The following is a 21,814-nucleotide window of genomic DNA, read 5'->3' as shown; positions in this document are numbered from 1 at the left end:
ACAGCTCTATTGGAGCAGTTGGGTTTTCAATGCCTTGCTCATGGGCACTTAGACTGTAGTTGTTTAGGCAACTACAGTTAGTTCCCAGCCAGGCTGGGGGTTTTAACTGTCAACCTAAAGGTCACAACTTCTCTAAACTTAACACTAGAAAGGCTTGTAGAGAAATTGGGTTGAGGAAAAGTCATTGAGCGCCATTTCGAAAACTACAATATTTTAGTTAGTTAGTTAGTGACAGCACTCAGTCCTTCTAGTGGAAAAGATTGTGGAAAAGAAAAATATGTATTGACTTACATGGTAAATGGAGGCTGGGTCTCTCGGTGGTGAATCCCTTTGATTTGTCTGAAGGACGTAGTGGGAGGGGCTTTGGCTGTGGTGGCTCCGCCTCTTGGCACGCTTGGCCGTGTCGTTGGGCCGTTTACCTGCACGTGCCGTGTGGGAGGAATAGTCGTCAGAGCCGGCCCTCTCCTCCCCACTGGCCAATCCCACGTAGCGCATCAGTGACGCTTCTGTGGAACAGCCAATCATTAAACAGAATTAAAAAGTGAAACATACCACCCCCCCATTAACTCATTCACTGCCAATATCTGACTGGCATTTTTGGCACAGGCCAAGTATTTCCATAATGTTTGGTCATCTTTCAAGACCCACAGTAAATTCTGTACTAGGACTACAGTGATGTCCAATACCTCGAAATGAAGATCTAAGTCTCTACTTTCACCCCCAAAAAGAAAGTTAGCTTTTAGCATGTTCTGTACTCTACTTATAACCCTTTTTATACACCCCATGTTCACCAAAAAAGCCTGTCTGGGAAGAGAACAGGGAGAAAAAAGCATTTTTGTAAAAGGGCACAATCTCAGGCATAACTCACTCTCAATTCTTTTATTTTGAACTGTATTGACATCAGACATGTAAATATTATTCGTTAGGACACAAATGACAAAAAAAAAATATATATATATATATATATATACACACATGAAGTGCTTTTTTTTTACATTCAACAATACAGTTTACTCGGTGTGAGTGTGCAGACAGACAGACAGACAGACACACCGACAGACAGACAGACAGACAGACAGACAGACAGACACACACACACACACACACACACACACACACACACACACACACGATCCCCCTTTTAGATTTCTAACCCAACATAGGATAAGCAATAACCACGCCCTGTGGCGCTGGGATTGGCCAGGAGCAACACTGGAGGGCGAGCAGCCCAGCGATTTCATGAACCAACTGAAGAGCTCTTGAGAAGGACAGCGGGCTGCTGTGAGTGCCTTCTGCCCGCTGCTGCCTAGCTGTTCCTGTGTTTATTTTGATTTGTTCTGGTACACCGTCCTCGTCCATGTCTCCCTGTCATATCTATGATCGTTCCCGTTTTCCCCTCGGCTATTCAACACGTCCTCACCGCCCTCGCAAACTGATCGATCATTTCCTCATTCCTCCGATGATCAAACACATCTCTTGATTACTTTCTCCCGTTTTCTCCTGGCTGGCACAGAGGAAGGCGACTCCAGCTCGGCGTTACAATGGCGTTTCTCCTGTCTGCACAAGGAAGCGTTACCCGCTCTCTGCTATTCCTCTTGCTCAATTTATAAAACAACAGCTGCGGTATGTGTTTGATCGCGTGCTGTCGGCTACCCTTTGAAGGCAGGGACCTGTGTCTGTGTGACAGGCTGGGCAAGTGTTTGCTGCAGGCGCTGCACCAATAAAAACAAAAACACGTCAAACACGTCCTTGGCGGGGAAGGCCATTGCTGATAACACGTCAAAGACGTCATTGGCGGTGAATGAGTTAATGATGCTGGCAGCCCTTAATTGGGCCAATCAATAACAAGATATATTTTGCTCTCTTACTTATTACCCACTACCCTTTAGTGCAGGGGTGCCAAACATATGGCCCGGGGGGTTGGGGGGTCCAGAACCGGCCCACCAAAGGATCGAATCCGGCCCACTGAGAAGTCTTTCAATCCAACTTTTCAAGCTCAGGATTTGACAGCTAAAATTGATCGTACCAGGTTTCATGAGCAAGTTACAATATTAAGTAGCCTATTCATGTTTTATGTATGCATCACTAAATGGTCAAATATTTTCATTACACCTGAATAGAGAAGAATTGCACATTGACAGTAGATTTGATAGGATTGGCCTGTGGTAGCTGAGATAGCCATATTATGTGAAACTGCATGTGTTCTTAAAATGTACCCTCCAGCCTAATTCTTTACACTAAAAGAAACTGGAAAATGTGGTACCAATTTATAATAACTACAGACTATTAAGCATTAGTTAAGTATTAGTAAATACTTACATGTAATTCATCATTTATAAAGCATTGTTCATACAATACTAAGCATTTGTAAGTAATTCATAAACACAGCTATTGTATTCCTGATTAATAAGCTAATGTATAATGTATTTAACAATTGTATTTAATCTAATTTATAAATGCTTCGTAAGGCATAGATAGTCCTCACTTTAGATTAGGTCACACAAAATACTTAACTAACAACTACTAACTACCTTAACTAACAACTACTAACTACCTTAATTACATAGGGCATGCCTAGGGTGTGGCCTGAAATCTGATTAATCACCCCAAAATCCTGAGGGCGCTGGGCTCCTGGCATACGTGGCTGACATCACTGTCTTTCAGAGGCTGTCATAGAAGACCACTGGTATCAACCAAGTCATGCTATCGTCCACAAGGGGGCTAAATAATGCTCCAAATTTAGGCTTAACTGGCATGACCACTTTCAAAGGTGTCCCTTGACCTCTCAGCTCGAGATATCTGAATGAGAATGGGTTCTGTGGGTACCAACAAGTCTCCCCTTTCGAGATAAGGTAGCATTTTTCAAAGCCATGGCAGGTATGAATTTACTTTTAATTTTATTGGGTGGCCAATCCGATTTCAGGGTGTGGCCAGGGCCACCCTTATAGGCATGCCCCATGTAAATATGGTACTTAGGTAGTTAGTTAGTTAGTTAGTTAGTTAGTTAAGGTAGTTAGAAGTTCTTAGTTAAGTATTTCGTGTGACCTAATCTAAAGTGAGGACTATCTATGCCTTATGACGCATTTATAAAGGAGGTTAAATACAATTGTAAAATACATTATAAATTAGCTTATTAATCAGGAATAAAACATTTCTAACCGTGTTTATGAATGACTTACAAATGCTTAATAATGTATGAACAATGGTTTATAAATGATGAATTAAGTATTTAGCAAATACTGAACCAATGCTTAATAGTGTGGTATTATAAAGTGTTACCAAACATTTGGAGGTGTTGTTATTTATAGGTTATTATGCATGGATTTTCTTTGTCTGGCCCGGTACCATGTGACCCGTGAAACTAAAATGAGTTTGGCACCCCTGCTTTAGTGTTTTGTTGACGTTTGTTGTTGTTTGTTTGCTGGCTTGTTTAGTCTGTTGTGTTGTGTTCTCTTGTGGTATGGATGGATGTTTTTTATGAGCACACGCACTGCAGCAAACTCCAAGCATCTGGCTGATGTGGCAATAAAGTAAAGTAAGTACAGATGCACCCTCCAAGTCTCATCAAAATTGGCCCAGTGCTGTCTCAGACGTCAATGATTTCTCAACCTTTTTCATATCAAGAAGCCCTACTTTAGTCCACATTAGGGCCACGGAACATTAGGGCTACAGACCTGCATTTTGTCTCTCTGACCCAAATCTGAGAATATTTGTTATTGTCAGATATGATTTTGAACAGATTCCCACGACTATCTGTATTATAGGTAGAGGGTTAGTTAAACTATAATCAAAATAGTCATTCTTCTGCATTCTCTAATTGTGTTAACTTCTTGTAAATGAAATAATGGAGAAATTTAACAATTCATCAATTTGCTGGGGGCCCCCTGGAACCCCCTCAAGGACCCCACGTTGAGAAACAGTCATATGTGACTTGAAAATGTTGTCCTCGTGAGGCCAATCTGGGGAATATATTATTATTTAATTATTATTTAATTTACAGGAAGTTAACACAATTAGAGATGTAATAATAATAATAATAATGATTGGATTTATATAGCGCCTTTCCAAGTGCTCAAAGCGCTTCACAGAATCATTATTCGTTCACACCATTCGTACAGGTGGTTCGAAAGCGTGGCAGCCACACATCGGCGCTCAACGGCCCCTCCGACCACCATCATTCATGTCTACATTCATACCAATCATACGAGACAAGGAGGGTTAAGTGTCTTGCCCAAGGACACAGCGACAGCAGCTGGGAGGGAGCGGGGATCGAACCGCCAGCCCTTGCGTCACTGGCCGACCCGCTCTACCTCCTGAGCTAAAGCCGCCCCTGAATGTAGAAGAATGACTGATTTGATCATAGTTTCACTGTTATCTCTCTACCTAAAATACATAGTCATGGAACTCTGGACCAGTGTTGGGCAAGTTACTCTGGAAAAGTAATTAGTTACTGATTACTCCTTAAACAAGTAATAAAAGTTACTTTACTGATTACTTTTTCAAAAAGTAACTAGTTACGTTACTAGTTAAGTTACTAGTTACTTCTTCTTCTTTTTTTTACCCCAAATACCTTACACTTAAGTTGTTACATGTCTAGCATGTCACTGTATTAATTATTTTCGCTTTGCTTAACTTATGTTAAAAGAAACGCCAAAGGCATTTTACTTTGAAATTCGGTTAGAAAGAATAGGAAGTGGTGTGTTAAGACTGGCTAGCTTCACACTGGAAAAGACGTGAAATGAGAGAGTCCGACAGATAACGTGAGTGTAAAGAAAGATGCTGTTACTGTCGGAGTGGTAATAAAACAACACAACTCATTGCAAACGTTTCAAGCTTCGTTGCTGAAAGAAAAGTGATGATGATCTGTCAACATTCCCTGGGCCATCTGACTACGCGGTCAGAAGGCTTTGACGAGAAGGTTAGGAAGTAACAAAGTGTACAACACTTACCCAAAGTGTATCTGTTAATCCAGTGAACTGTTACACCCAAGGCTACCTCACCCAGCGTCACCTTCAATTTAGCCTCCATCCCTGCATATTCTCTCTCGAGGTAGCCAGCAAACATCTTTCTCTGTGTGGCAGCTCGATATTGTTCTTCGTGGCTATTTTCTCTATGATGCATCGATATGAGGGCGAGTCAACAGTGCAAATAGGTAGCATCTGCCAAGCTGCTCGCACATAGTTTACAAAGGACAATAATGTTCCAGCTTTTGAACGCATATTTCTCTTGCTCGTCTCCTTCTTCTGACTCCATCATGCTTCGGTTTGTTTTGAATTAGCCGGCGTGCACGCTCTGACGCTGTCGCGCGCACATACACGTCATAGATGATGTATATGTGTGCGCGACAGGTCTACCTGAGTCCGTGAGGATAAAATGTTTTCTTTTCTTCTTTTACATAGAAAACACTGCATTCTGGCAGGCAATGATGTAATGCAGTGACGCATGCGTTACTTGGATTAGTAACTGTAATCTAATTACTGTTTTGGAAATTGTAACGCCTCATATTACTTAGTTACTAAAAAAGTAACTAATTACAGTAACGCGTTACTGCCCAACACTGCTCTGGACAAAATCATATCTAGAAATAACCGCCTCATGGTTGTATGCCTCCGTCAACATGTCAATTTGCAGTCTACATCCATGTCTGTCCAGACTCATACAAGCACAAATACCTTGATGCCCACAGCACAGTGGTGCGGCCACTTAGCCTTATGGCACTTTAGGCAATGTTTAGCAGTACCTCAACAACATGGCTAATCGTTTTCAACATGGAAAATGGTCCTTCTCCTAACCCTAAACTACCAGCATCCCTCTAGAGTAGACACTCCCTCTACCCACCCCTCGAACCCCGACTCTCCACGGCTGCCATATCCCTAGTCTCAACGCCAGACCCATGAGAGTTCTTACGCTGATACACTACGTTACTGCATGCTGCAGAGCTCTCTCTGGGTCTGTTACACTTTCCCTCAGAGGGCTGGTTATGGGAGGGAACCGTTCACTTGGCCAGTCATATGCCAGTGATGGCTTCAGTCCTCTCCAATCAGTAACGACTTTGCGATCAGACGACACGGGAGGCGCAGCCCATTTTTCAAACCGCTCTCTCATCGGTGCTACGACCTGTCACTCATTCACTTTCAACTCGCCTTCAAAACCAGCAGTGGCTGTTAACTGGCACAGACTCACTTGTGTAGTATGCGGAGCGCAGCGATTCAACATAATATTTGAGTCTGGGGAGAGACCCATTTTGCCTAGCTCCGCCCCCTTACTGGCCACGCCCCTTCCACTACCCACATCCCATTAGCGACTCCACTAACCCACCCCTCAAATACAACATATCCGTAGCTATGGCCCCTTTTCCCTAGCCCCGTCCCCCTTCCTTGACTCCACTCCCTCTCCCACTAACGACATCCCCCAAGCCATGCCATCTACCCACCCCTCGACTCTCTACGCCCGACCTAGCCTCGTCCCCTTCCTTGATGGAATGGATGGACGTGAGGTCACAGTGACCTTGAACTTTGACCTTTGAACACCAAGTTCATCCTAGAGTCCCAAGTGGATATTTGGGCCAAATTTTCCTGAGATATCGTGTTAAAAAGCATGGGATGGACGTACATACGTATGTACAAATGTATGGACGGATGGACGGACAACCCGAAAACATAATCCCTCTGGCCACGGCTGTCGCCGGGTGGTGGCATAAAAATATTCTCAGATTTGGGTCTGAGAAAATCTCATCAAATGGTGGGTCTGTTGCCCTGATGTGGACTAAATGAGGACGCCTTAATATGAAAAAGGTTGAGAAAGACTGGCGTAGGGCTCTACGTGATACTCAGGTATACTGGTTTGAAAAGCTGGGAGAGTTCAGTGGTGCAGTCTACTGTACGTGATATTCAGGTGTACTGGTTTGAACAGCTGGGAGAGACAGTGGTGTAGTCTACGTGATACTCAGGTATACGCAGCAGTCTGGGAGAGTCTCTCCCAGCTTTTCAAACCAATTCCTATACCTGAGTATCACGTCGACTACACCACTGTCTCTCCCAGCTTTTCAAACCAACTCCTCTCCTCTCTCTACCCGGGGAGACAACTCAGGTTTCAGGTCCCCCTCTCCCCTGCCTGCGCCCACCCTCTCCTCCCCTGGTTGCTAGGCAGCGGCCAATGGGAAGTGAGACACGGAGAAGGGCTGCTGTCAGCGTCGCCTTGGCAACTGTGTGAGTGATTCAGGTGGAGGTCAAAGAGAATAGTCTTTTCTCTCTCTCTCTCCCCTTCTTCTCTCTCTGTCTGTCTCTATCTCTCTCTCCAGCTCCCCCCTCCCAGTCTCTCTTCTTTCCTCTTTCACTTTTATAGTGTCTCTCTTCATTGCTGGCTTTCATTTTCTCTCCCCTTTGTGCGTTTTCCTTTTGGATCCTTCCTTCCTTCCTTTCTCATCCCTTCTTTCTCTGTGATGCTAATCAGAGAGAGGGAGAAAAGAGAGAGAGGGAGAGAGAGAGGTGCATTGATCTCTTCATAATGCAGGGAGACAGAGGCATTTAACAGAATCTAACAGGCTGCCGAGGTGATGGACACACACACACACACACACACACACACACACACACACACACAAGCAACAGCACACGCACTCACTCTCTCTCACACACACACACACACACACACACACACACACACACACACACACACACACACACACAGACACACACACAGACACTCACCTCTGCGGCTTTCTCTGTTCAGCTTTGTTGGGTCTTCATAGTCGCCCACCCAATTGCACTCCACAGGCATCGAGATAGGCCTCAGCCTGCCTACAGGTATATACAGTATATACATACACACACATACATACACACATACGAACACACACGGACGCACGCGCGCACATGCACACACACACACAGACACGCACACACATGCACGCAGGCACGCACACACACGCACACACACACACACACACGCAGGCAGGCAGGCACGCAAACACACACACACACACACACACACACACACACACACACACACACACACACACACACACACACACACACAATATCACAAAACCTAATAATCTCCTCAGAGTCCTGGCAGCCTTTGAATACTGATGATAATTAGGATTCTTGCCAAGATTCAGAGGTAAGTGTTTCTAATCACTCTGTTAGAGCGTAAAAAGCTCAGTCACTTTTAAAACAACTTATACAGTATAGAGACAGTCGGCATGTGTGGGAACGCCCACAAAATGTTATACGGCTGGTGCGCGAGTGGGGTAAACCCGCCCATATATCTCAATTGGCTGACTCACCAAAGGACGGTGCTGCGGCTCTACACTACAGGTTTGGGGGTTCTAGAGTAGGGCTACACGATATTGGAAAAAATTGACATTGCGATATTCCCCGCCCATGCGATATATATTGCGATATGAAAAAATACAGATTTTCACCAGATTACCAGAATAGCTCTATTTGAAAGAAAATAATATTTCTAGAATGATTGGGATGATTTTGTAGAGGAGTCCATCTGATTTTGGAGGGGAAATTAGGTATTTTAATGTTTCTCAACCACTGGGCTGTGACCTACTGGTAGGCCTCAGAGCGTCATCTATCAGGGTGCATACACATTTTGACCAATGGATTTCCATGACTTACATACATGAAAAAGTGAGTTATGACATTCTACTTTAAAATGTCACTAGCCTATACTTCACTTAGTGTAATGCAGCCTTTAAAACCAGGGAAAGACAACATGTATGCTGTATCACCATATTACCATCCAACATCTAAGACCATATAGTCTCAAATCACAATATGGATATAAATTTGATATATTGCCCACCCCTAATATTGAGTGCCAGAATCTACCTCCCAATGATGCTATTTGCAGAAAAACATTAGATTTAATTGATTATAATCACTGCTTTCAACTTCTTTCGTTCTTCTAACGTTTCAATAAATCAACCAGGGGCGTATCTACGGGTGGGCCTGGGTAGGCACAGGCCCACCCACTTCTTGCCCTGGCCCACCAAATTTTATTTTTATTTTTTTTCGTTGTTTTCTAGAGGCAAACTTGCTGCTGCCTTGCTAGCTAATGGTTTTGTAGCTTAAAAACACAGGGCACATCATCTCCAGAGTCTAAAGCATGACAACTTCATGACATCTAGGAATTTTGCATGCTTTGCGCGCAAAATTTCGTCATGCAATTGCCCCACCAATTTTATCCAGGCCCACCCATAATTGAATTTCTGCCTACGCCCCTGAAATCAACAATGAAACACCGCTGCCACTTCACACATGGTTACTTCACACACTTGGTCTGACCCCCCTCCAGAAACTACCAAGTGGTACGCTCCGCATTTGGGGAGTTCCGGTTTTTGAGCGCACGCAGGGCAGTACAGAGACGAGGATTCACATGCAGCCGACCGGTGACAAACAATTCATTCGTGAAAAGTAATAAATATACATTTAATTGCCCAGCTATGTCTATTGTCTTTTTATTTTCACCGTCATGTTTTGTGTAAATGAGTCGCTATGTATGATTACCTCTACCGTAACGTTACTGCTATCATCTGATGCATCATCAGACTGAGGGGGAGAGAGAGCTGCGGTGATACACGGACAACTTCTCAGTAATCACTTTAGCCTTCGTGTCATAAGTTGCGGTCTTGCTTTTTGGTGTTTCAAGAGTAAATATCTCCACTCCACGGACATGTTGAGTTACAGCAGCCAGCCTGCTGTATACTAGTGCGCTGCAAGCTGTGGACAAGTCCGCCTCCGCAATCACATCGTTTACAGACAGGCTACTGTCAGCAACGCAACATAAGCAAAAACAATTCAATTGAGCTCTCTGTGCATGTTTGTTGTGTTGAAGCTAAGCATTAAATGAGTGAGTACAGTAGCGGGGCGTCTCTCTCCTTTGAGAGAACCTCATTTCACTCAGTAGGCTACCCCTAAAGTGAGAGTTTATCAAGCAACATGACGAGTTAATTTGCTTTTGACATCGCACGTCCTGCGATGTGACTATCGCGCATGCGCACATTGCGATGACGATGTGTAAACGATATATCGTGCAGCCCTATTCTAGAGCAGAACACAAGACTGCTCAGATGTGCGTTCACTGTGGTGGTTGAATCCCTGATCGTGTCTGCCTGGGCTGGGCTATGAGCTAAATTCTAACTTTGCTGAATGGATAGAACGGGGGATTTATCCCACCCTGACCACGCCCACAGCCAGGCTGAGCCAGCTAACCCAGCGTCTATGACGAGACATCGCCTCAACCAATGAGAATATAGAGTGACGCACACACGCACGCACGCACGCATGCACGCGCACACACACACACACACACACACACACACACACACACACACACACACACACACACACACACACCTCCTTGGCTGGCAGGTGGCTCCCTAGCTCCATGATTGTTTTTTGAAGTGTGTCAATATAATATAATGAGATTGGGTGTCTCTCTCCCTCCCTCCCTCCCTCTCTCTCTCTCAATTCAATTGAAAACATGTTGTCAAAGCAGGACATTCACATTACAGATGCAGCAATCTCCAATTGGCACCAGGACAGCTGCCAGCCAACATCCTTGGCAGATTAAACAAAGACAAAACAGAAACTTAACTAAATATACTTACACTTAACATAACTTAACTTCAACATCTTAATAATCAGCATGGATATCAGTTCATCTAAAGTCTTTGACAGACTGTGTGATTTTGGGCTGTCCCAGACGAAAGATGACCAACGTGAAAGAAGAGATATCTTTGGAGATACCTTTGGTCGTGGCTACAAAAACGCTTGTCTTGCGTCACACAGTGAGAGAGGTTCAAAGACGGCCGTTGTCCAAGTCTTGCGACCAAAGATAGCCTAGGACGAATTCTGACAGTGTCAGAAATTTAGGGTGACAGCTACGACGACGTCTGATAACAACCAACAGAAATCCCGCATGATCATATCAGTAGGCTATAGACACTAAATGCTAGTAGGCTAATAAATAGTTGACATTACCTCTCTGCTCTCTCGCAAAATTGGCCACGACCGCGTCTACATTCTCCTCCTCCTCCTCCTTGGATGTTTTTCCATGCACACAACACTTTGCAAAGGCACCATTCTTGCTAAGCTTTGTCAGTTCATTGTTGATATTTCCACCAGACAACTGTGGCGCACATTTGTTGGGTTTCCATCCAAAGGTATCGCACATTTTTATTGAATTTTCAGAATGTCTGCAAAAGAATCCGCTGCCTGGTGTTTGAGGCTGTCTGTCTGCTTCTATACCCTCTCGTAACGGGACAAGCCCCGTCTTTTATTGTCACACAAACACCACAACACATGCATGCGGCCACAACACACTCATGCTGACAGTGGCCGGTGAAAAGTGTCCTCTGCATTTAACCCATTCAGGCATGTCCTTTCCTCCGGGGGGCAGGCCAGGAGCAGTGGCTGCTTTCTCGTACAGCGCCCGGGAACCAACTTCGGATGTTGTCGTCACTGGTCGGATGACGATGACGATCTGATCTTCTGCATGTTTTTAATGGGGGGTTATATACGGAGGAACCCCCTGGGGGAGCACGGGGAGAACATGCAAACTCCACACAGAGAGAAAGGCCCTTACGACGAGATACACCACCTGGGCAGTAAGCACTGAAGATATGGGGGGGAACACAACCACAGCGCCCACAGTGTCCCAGGCGAGAATCGAACTCAGGACCTTCTGACTGTGAGGCGACAGCTCTACCACTGAGCCACCGTGCCCCCGTACCCGATAGGCTATCCATCTTCTTGCAAGCAGGCAGCGACCAACTTCTATTAAACATATCTACATTATTAATTTAAAGTTTCTTGATGATCTACAAAGCTACATAGACTATAAGATGCAATTTCTGGATTACTAGGTGCCACTCTCCAACTGCAAGCATAACGTTATAATCCACGTAGCCTCAACGCGAGATTGATCGAGTAATCCATGGAGCAAATCTAGAAGTGAGTTGCATTAACATTAATCCCAGTCTTCTTTTACACACAACGGTGGTGTAAAAATTGTAGGGCTGCTGCTTATTTACCATTACCTTCTGTGTTAGAAAAAGGGGCCTTGGGTGCTCTCAATTTTAACACCACCAAATAGCTGGTCTTAGCGCAAAAAACCCCACTACACCAGGCGTACGCCTGAGCGCAGACAGTATTCTCTGCGCACAGTGCAGGAAATCCTTGCTTGGATACATTTACGCACGGCATGGATGTCACTCTCCAGTCTCCAACACCTCATGCCTGCACACACTCTCCTCAGAATGCCACGTTGATTTTCAACTATAGCCTACATTGCAGAAAAAACATAACCTTGCTTGCAAGATGGATAACCTCGCGAGATCAAAAGAGATTCTCTCGACGTAATCCATCTTGTCATGCACAGGCAGTTAAGATGATTGGCCGAACCATGCCGGCTCGACGAATCAGCGGCAGCCTTAGGCGGGCTTAGGCTCGTCTGGGCAAGTAGTGGGTACATGGTCTTTGTAGTTCTTTTCACTCGTCAACATGGCTGCCGCCGCGGAAGTGACAGGCAGTCTGAATGAAATTGAATGTAACATTCCCAATTCTATGTATTAAATTCTAAAAAACGACCCTCAACATTTGGGAAGGCTAAGCCACACAACTAGTTTGTTATAATCTAATGTCATGCTTTGAAGGCGACTTTACGACGGTGAGGACTCAATAAATGAATACCACGGAGATCAGGCACCTTCCTCCGGTCGCAAACGTGACGTCAGAGGCATGGCGATCTGATTGGTTGAAGTTAACACGCACCAGCGGTGATAGACAGATGGGTCATCCAATCACCTGCCAAGTAGCTTGGAAAAAGTGCCCGCCTCCATCAGCGGGTTGGGTTACTGCATTCCCAGATCGACTGGTTTAGTGAAATGTAATGTGGAGCTAAACCATCCATCTGGCAGCGTCAGGTTAGAAAAAACACACCTTGATTTAAAAATTTGAATTCGTTTGTCATGGTTTTATTAGGCTACATAATTCCCGACCATACAGGTCTGTGGTGTGTGAGGTAGGCTAACAGTAGATTGCTTTTGAGAAAGTTGTGCCGGCCAATAGGCTATACAGTAACCTCTTTCCCCGCAATTGCACCATGCAACAATAGCTTAACCCGAGTGGACAATTCTGATATAGGCTATTGAAATAGGCTAGAATTAAAATCTCACACATCCCTACCCTATTAAAGAAACACATATTTTTAAATGTGTATGTTATAGCCTATATGAGTGAAACGACTAATTAATACTAATTACAAAAGCATCAATTTGTGCAAATGTGTGCTGGTGGAACGAAATTAAACTTCAAATAGAGCAGCATCACTCATCGCGGCTCTCAGTATGCTGCGTAATTACGCATGCAGTATAGCCCCGCAGCGGAGCTGCAGGAGAAGAGAGCCCGAAAAGCATACGTCCGTCCAGATAACAGGATGAAAGCTAAAAAACACGTACATCACAACACAACACACATAACTTCAGTTACAGCAAAATGAAAAACATTTATGGCAGTAACACACACATACCGTTCCCATTATTTGAGCCGCAGCAGCATTAATTGCACACTTTTTTATAATGTCCTACTAGGTCTAATAAGTGTTTGTTTTGGTCGGGCTGAGTATATGTGACAACGGGCGAGTTGAGCTCGGTCCGCGTCTCAAGCGGGTTGGGCTGCAGGTCGGATTAGATTTTTTAGGACCGTTGAGAAGAGAACTATTCATGACAGCCATCAAGAAAGGAGAACAGCACTCCAAGTTAAATACTTTTATTACCACACAGACGTTTGGCCAGCAGCCCTTTTTCAGCGTGGGCACGAGCACGTTTGATTTGATTTCTATGCATGACAGCCTCACAACTCTCTCTCTCTCTCTCTCTCTCGTTCTCTCCCCCTCTCTCTCTCTCTGATGCTCTCCCTCTCTCTCTCTCTCTCTCTCTCTCGTTCTCTCCCCCTCTCTCTCTCTCTGATGCTCTCCCTCTCTCTCTCTCTCTCTCTCTCTCTCGTTCTCTCTCTCTCTCTCACTCTGTCACTATGCTTGCACTGAGCAAGAAAGAAACTGCTGAGCTTGTCACAGATGTGATGGTGGTGACACTGTGGCTTTTAAGGGGAGTGATCTCACCTTGTGAATCCTGTTATGGGCATAAACACGCCTATGGAGGTTTGCGCCGAGATGACATAAAGCGCAGCGGCCCGACACGCCCCACAATTAGGGCTTTGCGCCGCGCTATTCCAGCGCAAAACGGGCGCTAACGCAAAATTACCGCCGTTGCGAAGATAGGGCCCTGATGTTTTGGTGACAGGGGACTCCTGACAACTTCATTCCTGGGACCCCCCTTTGGCTAAAAATGGAAGCCAGCTCTATCACAGACTCCTCCCTGTCAACAATGTTATGAGTATACTAGGGATGGGCATCGAATTTCGAATTTTCGAATAATCGTTGTTATTATCAAGGTCGACTTTTATTATTGAAATTCGAAATTCGAAAAAAAAAAAAAAAAAAAAAAAATTTTTTTTTTTGAGTGAAATGTTGCATTGTCTCCCCTGATTCTAAGTATAGTCATATCGCTTGGTTTGAGCAAGTAAAACAATTTTTATAAGCATTTTAAGCAAGGTTTATGGAAAAATTAATGGCAGATGAAATCCCATGAAGAGGGAGAGGGGGTGACTTTGGCACCCCTTTGGCACTCAGACCTGAGCCTACTAAATATTTAATGAACCACTCATGATGGTCAAAACTGTTTTTTATTTTCGAAAATGTCAATGTCATGTAACATGTTCTTTACTTCAGTGGTGCAATGCTTGTTTGAGCTAAAAATCCACAGCAGAAGCTTTTTATATTAATTAATAAAGCCGTAGACTTAGAATCAGGGGAGACAATGCAACATTTCACTCACAAAAAAAAAAAAAAAATTTTTTTTTTTTTTTTTTTTTTACATTTTTTTATTTATTTTCGAAATTCGAATTAAATTCGAATTTGGCCAGCGAATTTCGAATAGTGTTTTTGCTAGAAATGCCCATCCCTAGAGTATACCAGATGCTTCCGCTCACATACCAATTTGTTTTAATCACACCTTTTTGCCCGCGCGTTTAGACAGAACCTATCTGGAGCCTGGAGTGAGAAAGGGCTTTGTTCAATCAGAGACTTATACATAGATGGCAATTTTGCCTCTTTTGATCTTCTGAGGAGGAAATTTGAGTTGCCCAACACGCATTGGTTCAGATATCTACAAATCATGGTAAATGGTAAATGGCCTGCATTTATATAGCGCTTTTATCCAAAGCGCTTTACAATCAGTAGATAGTCTACATTCACCCATTCATACACCGATGGCGGCAGGCTGCCACGCAGGGTGCCTACACACCATCGGGAGCAAGGAGGGTTAAGTGTCTTGCCCAAGGACACAACGACGGCAGCTGGGAGGGAGCGGGGATCGAACCGCCAACCCTTGCGTCATTGGCCGACCCGCTCTACCTCCTGAGCTAAAGCCGCCCCCAAATCAGAGATTATGTACGTTCTAAGTTTCGAGACTTTGAAGTTCTCCCAGATGAACACACTTTTTCTGAGGTCTTTTTGAGTCCCCCCCACTCCAGGCACCCTATTTCTAGACTAGTACATTTGTTCGATATCTATAACAGGGCCTCCACTGAGAGGATTAGAGAGGCATGGCAGGACGAACTCGGTGTTGATCTGTCGCAGATTATATGGGACAGGAGTTTGTCTATGGTCCAATTTTGTTCAGTCAACAGCCGACACCAGCTGATCCAATTCAAAGTTACTCACCGTCTTCACTATTCCAAATCGAAATTGCACAAGATTTACCCATCTGTCTCACCGCTATGCGATAGGTGCCAGGTGTTAGAGGTTACACTGTCACACGCTTTCTGGCTTTGCCCTTTAATATCCGGATTCTGGGCTAAAGTTTTCGACTGGTATTCTATGGCCTACAAAGTAACTCTTAAGCCGGACGCAGAACTTGCCATTTTTGGCTGCTCGGAATCCTCCTTACTTCTCCCCATGGCTGTGCAGCAATCCCTGTCACAGGGGATGATCGTCGCCAAAATACTTATTTTGAAGGACTGGAAGTCCCCCTCTCTACCTTCCTTTCAGCTGTGGCTGACAGACATGGTCTCAGTGGTGCGGATAGAAAGACTCAGGTCTCTGAGGACTAACACAATCAGGAAGTTCTCGATCATCTGGGACCCGTTTCTGGACTACCTGGATGAGGTCAGAGATGAGTAACTTCCACATCCTCTCATGGACTCCCGGTGTGAGATTTTAGGTACAGTGTCTGTTGTAAACACTAGTACATTTTAGTAGGTTGGTAGCACCATGTTGTAAAGTTTTTGTTTGTTTCTTTGCTTTTTGTCTATTTTTTTCCCTTCTTCTTTCCGTTTGAATTTGTTTGTTTACTTGTCTTGTCTTGTTTCTTTTGCCTTTTTTGTTTTCGATAATTTAAAACCAAACCTGTACGGTCAACTGGATGTGGGATTAAGTTCATGGGGTGGGAGAAAACAGTTTATTTTCAGACCAAGCATTCACATGGTCAATGTTGCTGTTACATTATATTCTTACACGCACTTTATCTGAAGACTATTTGTTATGGGATCTGTTCTATCTGTTGTTTTGTTTTGTTCATGGCTTGGGTGTGCACACCCAATTGCTAAAGGTACTGAACCGATGTCTGAAAAAGAAACAATAAAAAAACTATATACATACACTAAATATATTACAAGTCCTATTTAGTGTAGGATGCGCCGACATGTCAACATGAAACTGCGTGGTTTTTGAATGGAGAGACGACGGAAGATTTGCTTAATCTGGTCCCACTGCATTTATCACATTTTCCTTTTATCGATACACCCAACTTTTCCATCTCCCTCAAGCGTGAAAACTTTTTGCGATATTTTGAGTTTTTTTTTCCTAATTTTGCAGCGTTTCCACTCAGGTTTTTTATGCACAAATTGAAAATTCGCATAAAAACAGGTGGATGGAAACCCAACTATTGATTGATGCGTAGCTGCAGCACGCACTGCTGACATTTGATTATTGACAGCTGATTGACCGCTATAGATGAGAGACATGCGTCGTAGCCAGTAGGTCTCTTCATCGTACAGTCTACACACATTAAACCTGATGTACTACCAAAGTTTATTAGATCCAATGTCGCAGTGTGGCCTGCAATAAACATGAGGTTGCTAAAATGTTATAGTCTGTAGGCGGCTTAAAGCAGTGTCGCTTATGGGGTAACAAAGTTCAGTTCTTTGGTCTGGCAGCTGAAAGGCCTTCTGCTGGGAGCCCCAACAATTGATTTTACATATTAAATGCATAAGTGTCACATAGCAGGTTCCCAGCGAGCACAAACCGTTTTTTCAATGTTGATTTTTAGTTGAAACCTGGGTGATATTGGGTTTGAACGTCTAAGACCTAATTCCACCCTCTTTTCAACCGGCAACGTGTCAAAAAACACAATTTGGTTAAACGTTTGTTGTAGCTTGATACTGTAATATTGATACTTTGTGAATTGGCATTTGTCCAATTCATTGTATAACAGAGTTGAAATCTGGTCTACACAAACACTACATTTTAATGCATTTTATGTCACATGAAATATCATAAATATGGATCTCTATAGGTGCTGCCAGCACCTATAGATTAATACTTTAGCGCAATACTATAAAATAATGAATTGAGTTCATGCAGTAACGCGCATGCGCAAGTACTTTGTCGCTAGCTGTGACTAACTAGACTGCCCGAGATTAAATTAATCCGAAGCAATACTGCACCAAGTGCGGAGCGAGGTGCTCTGGGCACGCTATGTTATTGTAACAGACTGTATATGAGGCTGTGTCCCCCCTGAGTTGCCGGTGTTAAATGAAGTTAACCTCTGAAGCCGTACAGCCTACAGACTAGGACATAGACGCACCCACACAGTAAACATAATTTTAGTTACATGTACATAATATAATAGTCTGGTACACATGATATAAAATACACCTGTCCCATGATCGTTTAGCCTGTGATACCGTACAATCGTGTACAAGTTGTGTACAAGATAGAGATAGATTATGTGCCTGGCGCCTCATATCTTTATAGTGAATGTATAGTTCAGTTGGTAGAGCACGGTGGCCTGAATACGGGATATCAGCGGTTCGAATCTTGTATGAGGCGCTGCGTTTTTAAATTAAGATCCTGGTGAAATATGGTCTAAATATCAACGTCTGCAAATAGTGGGTGAAAAAACATTTACCCTAAACGTCTTTTCAACCTAAAAAGTTTTGCTGGGTTCTACTGATGCAGTCCATTCTTTGATTGCTATACAATGCAGTGCAATACAATTGTATACAATTACTTATAGTTTTTGGGATCTTATAGTGGTGAGTCCCACGGGCTGTGGCAGGCAGAGATATATTTAGCTGCCAGAGCTGTCCCTTCACCCAGGAGAACTGCCAGTTCCTCCTCTGGGGTTAACATTAAGGAGTTTGTCATTTTCTTGGCTATTTCCCCGTAGTGGAAGTCTCTGAAGAGAACTTCTCACAGTGGAGGAGGAAGTGCATCATGTCTCTACCTCCACTGTCGAACAGTGACTCTCTCTCTCACTCTCTTAGACACACACACACACCCTAGAAGTGTACCATATGTGGGCGTGGTGCAGTAGACAGGCTCCTCCTCTTCTCGTCGGTGAGTCTCTTGGTCCAGGAAGGAGTTTGGTGACTCAGAGCGCTTGTCGACCATGACGCCTCCATGGTTACGAGTTGCTTCATCCCCAGACAAGGCTCCCGTCTCATCTCTATGGCAACAGCAGAGGCAATGTGCGCAAATGTGCACACGCAGAAACAAAATGTACATCAAGATAATAGTTCTGTTCTGCTCTCTCGCCAGCTCCTCTTTGCTTTCTTTCAACTTACACATGTTCCGTCAAGGCAGCACACATTCTGGAAAACACACACACGCACGCACACATGAATGCGCGGGCGCACACATGCACACACGCACGCGCACACACACACACACACACACACACACACACACGCACGCATGCACGCACGCGCACACACACACGCACACACACACGCACACACACACACACAAAACACTCAAACAAACAAAGACAGACACATTGACTACCTGGGTGTGTATGGCTCCGCTGGAGGAGGAGGGATGTAAAGGTCGTGGAGGGCGGAGCTCTTGGTGGGCGTGCCTGAGGGTGTGGCTGAACTGCTGCCTGAGCTCTTGGTTGGCTGCAGAGACAAATAAGGTTACAATAAAAATTTGCATTTAAAGGTTTGTGCGAGCTTAAATGTAATGCATTGGTTAAGTACCGGTTAGTTGATGTATGTCTTGGTACACTGCAACAAATATCTATCTTAAAGGATAGCTTTACCGATTATCAACCCACTTTGTATCATAATCTCGGTAATATAAGCACATGAGCAGTGTTTACCTTCTCTCTCTGTTTACCTCACGGAGAAAAATCCTCCCTTTCTCTCCGCAAGTTAATAAGGCTCGTTAAGGCTCTTGATGTGATTCTCTGTGGATGTGCGCATACTTAAAAAATAAAAATAAACAATAACAGCAATAACAGCCACAGTTCCGTTGTGACGCGTTGTGACGCAAAATGCGTCACAATGGAGTATTTTGCCAGAAGAGGAAATGGGAGATCTCTTTCCGTGAGGAAAACAGAGAGAGAAGGTCTCACTGGTCTCACTCGAGATACACTGCCCATCTGCTTATACCAAGATTACAATGATACAAAGTGGGTTGATAATCGGTAAAGCCATCCTTTAAGTCTCATATTCACTTCAATCTGCCAGTGGGGTGAGATAATTGCACCTATTTCCAATGCAGTATCACTTGTTTCTGGAATTTTAGGAATTCTAGGAACAAGTGAGTCGGTTATTGCCAGAAAAAGCTGTGCAATGTACGCAGGCAGCGGCTTTTTTTTTTTTTTTTGCTGATTCCCCCTCCCCATTTTCTCCCCAATTGTACTTGGCCAATTCCCCCAGCTGACCCGGTCGCTGCCCCACCCCCTCTGTGGACCTGGGGAGAGCCGTAGACACACACATGCTTCCTCCGATACATGTGCAGTTGCCAGCCGCTTCTTTTCACCTGACAGCAAGGAGCTTCACCAGCAGGACGTAGCACGTGGGAGGATCACGCTATTCCCACCAGTTCCCTTCCACCCCGAACAGGGGCCCCAGCAGTGGCTACAGAAATGTAATTTGTCATTATTACTTTGCTTGATGCTTTGGCAATATTGTATTTGTTACATTCATGCCATTAAAGCAAATAGAATAGAATAGAGTTGAATTGAGACAGAGAGAGAGAGAGAGAGAGAGAGAGAGTTTATTCGTGACTTTATTATTTATCATTTGTTTATTCACTGTAATAGTTACAGCAAATGGGAGATGTTGGATGAATAAAATAAATGGCTACATTTTAAAGCAACTACAAGCAACATTTCCGCTTGTTATGAAACAGTCTCAATTTAATAGTGATGCCTCACATCTTACCTATAACAGCAGACGAGACCAAAGCCGGGTGAATGAGCGAGTGCTCTCTTGTTGTTTATAGAGTCTCTCTCTGGGACGAGCAACAGACCCTAAACAAGAAGAACGGCTTTCCTCGCTACTTCCAGGGGCTTTTCTACTCTCGCCAACATCTCTCGTTATATTCTAACAGTTTGTTTGGCAGTAATTTTGTGGTTATGCTGCCGTAAACTTTCGTTTCACTTCAGCGTCTTTCCGTCCCAGAGAGAGACTGTAACAACGAGAGCACTCGCCGATTCACCCAGCCTTGGTCTCATCTGTCGTTATAGGTAAGATGTGAGGCATCACTATTACATTTAGACTGTTTCATAACAAGCGGAAATGTTGCTCATAGTTGCTTTAACAAGTAGAGAAAGTGTTGTCAATTGATCGACTCCAAAATGAGCAATCAGCACCATGGACAGCGCTGAGTGCTTAGCGAGTCAGTGCTCACTGCTCACTCTACAGTGTAGTGCAAATATCATGAAACAAGGCAGATTAAGGTAGAACACCAAACTAGTAATGAGAAAATAACACTTAATTAAAACATTCATTATTAACATTGGAAGCAAGTGAAACGATCTCATCCCACTGGTCCTCCCAAGCTTTTAAGACTCAATACTAGACTAAATGACTTGCTATGGTGGCCATTTATTTGCAGTGTAGTTGTTGTGGCCATATAAAACGGTGATGGAACCCCCCCCCCCCCCCCCCCCCTCTGCTTCCTCTTAATTATGTAATCAGGGTTAATTAGGGGGATACATTTCAGAATTTGTGCCAGCATGGGGAGTGTGGGTGGGACTGGAGCATGGGGAGTGTGGGTGGGACTGGAGCATGGGGAGTGTGGGTGGGACTGGAGCATGGGGAGTGTGGGTGGGACTGGGGAATGCCTCCCCGGTCTTTCCCTCTTCAAATCTCTTCAGTGTGTTTCAGCCGGCAAAAGGAAAGCGAGGCGAGCTGCAGCACCCTGACCTAATTTGGCTGAGGCCATGTGGGGAGAGAGGGAATGCTTGGGGGAGTTATGTGGGCCAGCTTAATAAAGTCTATAAAAGGTAGAGAGAGTCCCACCTGCAGAGCCAGGGGTTTCCAGCGCATGTTCTTCAGCAGGGCGGGGGCGGAGCTGAGTGTGCTCTGTGGACGTTTCTTTAGGGTCAGGGACACGCCCCCCTTATCGGCCCGCAGCGAGCCCACCAGGTTACGCAGCTGCCAGCCCACCTGGGGGCAGCAGAGGACAGAGGGTCAGGGCTCAGAAAGGACTGACTGATGCAGTG

General features: G+C 44.4%; 1 protein-coding gene across 1 annotated transcript in view; it reads right to left on the bottom strand.

Moving 5' to 3' along the window:
• cnksr2a (connector enhancer of kinase suppressor of Ras 2a) overlaps positions 1-21,814 on the bottom strand; it is a gene marked incomplete at both ends in the record, with an annotated part of 187,002 nt that overhangs the window by 57,638 nt on the left and 107,550 nt on the right. The window contains 5 exons of the mRNA XM_083652157.1: positions 292-506; positions 7,710-7,799; positions 18,651-18,805; positions 19,144-19,256; positions 21,612-21,758. Coding sequence (XP_083508283.1) covers positions 292-506; positions 7,710-7,799; positions 18,651-18,805; positions 19,144-19,256; positions 21,612-21,758 — 720 coding nt within the window. The remainder of the gene's footprint in view (positions 1-291; positions 507-7,709; positions 7,800-18,650; positions 18,806-19,143; positions 19,257-21,611; positions 21,759-21,814) is intronic.

This window comes from Poromitra crassiceps (genome assembly GCF_964638095.1).
Source record: "Poromitra crassiceps genome assembly, chromosome: 2".
NCBI lineage: Eukaryota > Metazoa > Chordata > Actinopteri > Beryciformes > Melamphaidae > Poromitra > Poromitra crassiceps.
Note: the sequence above shows the minus strand (reverse complement) of the source record. Positions and strands in the feature narration are given on the sequence as shown.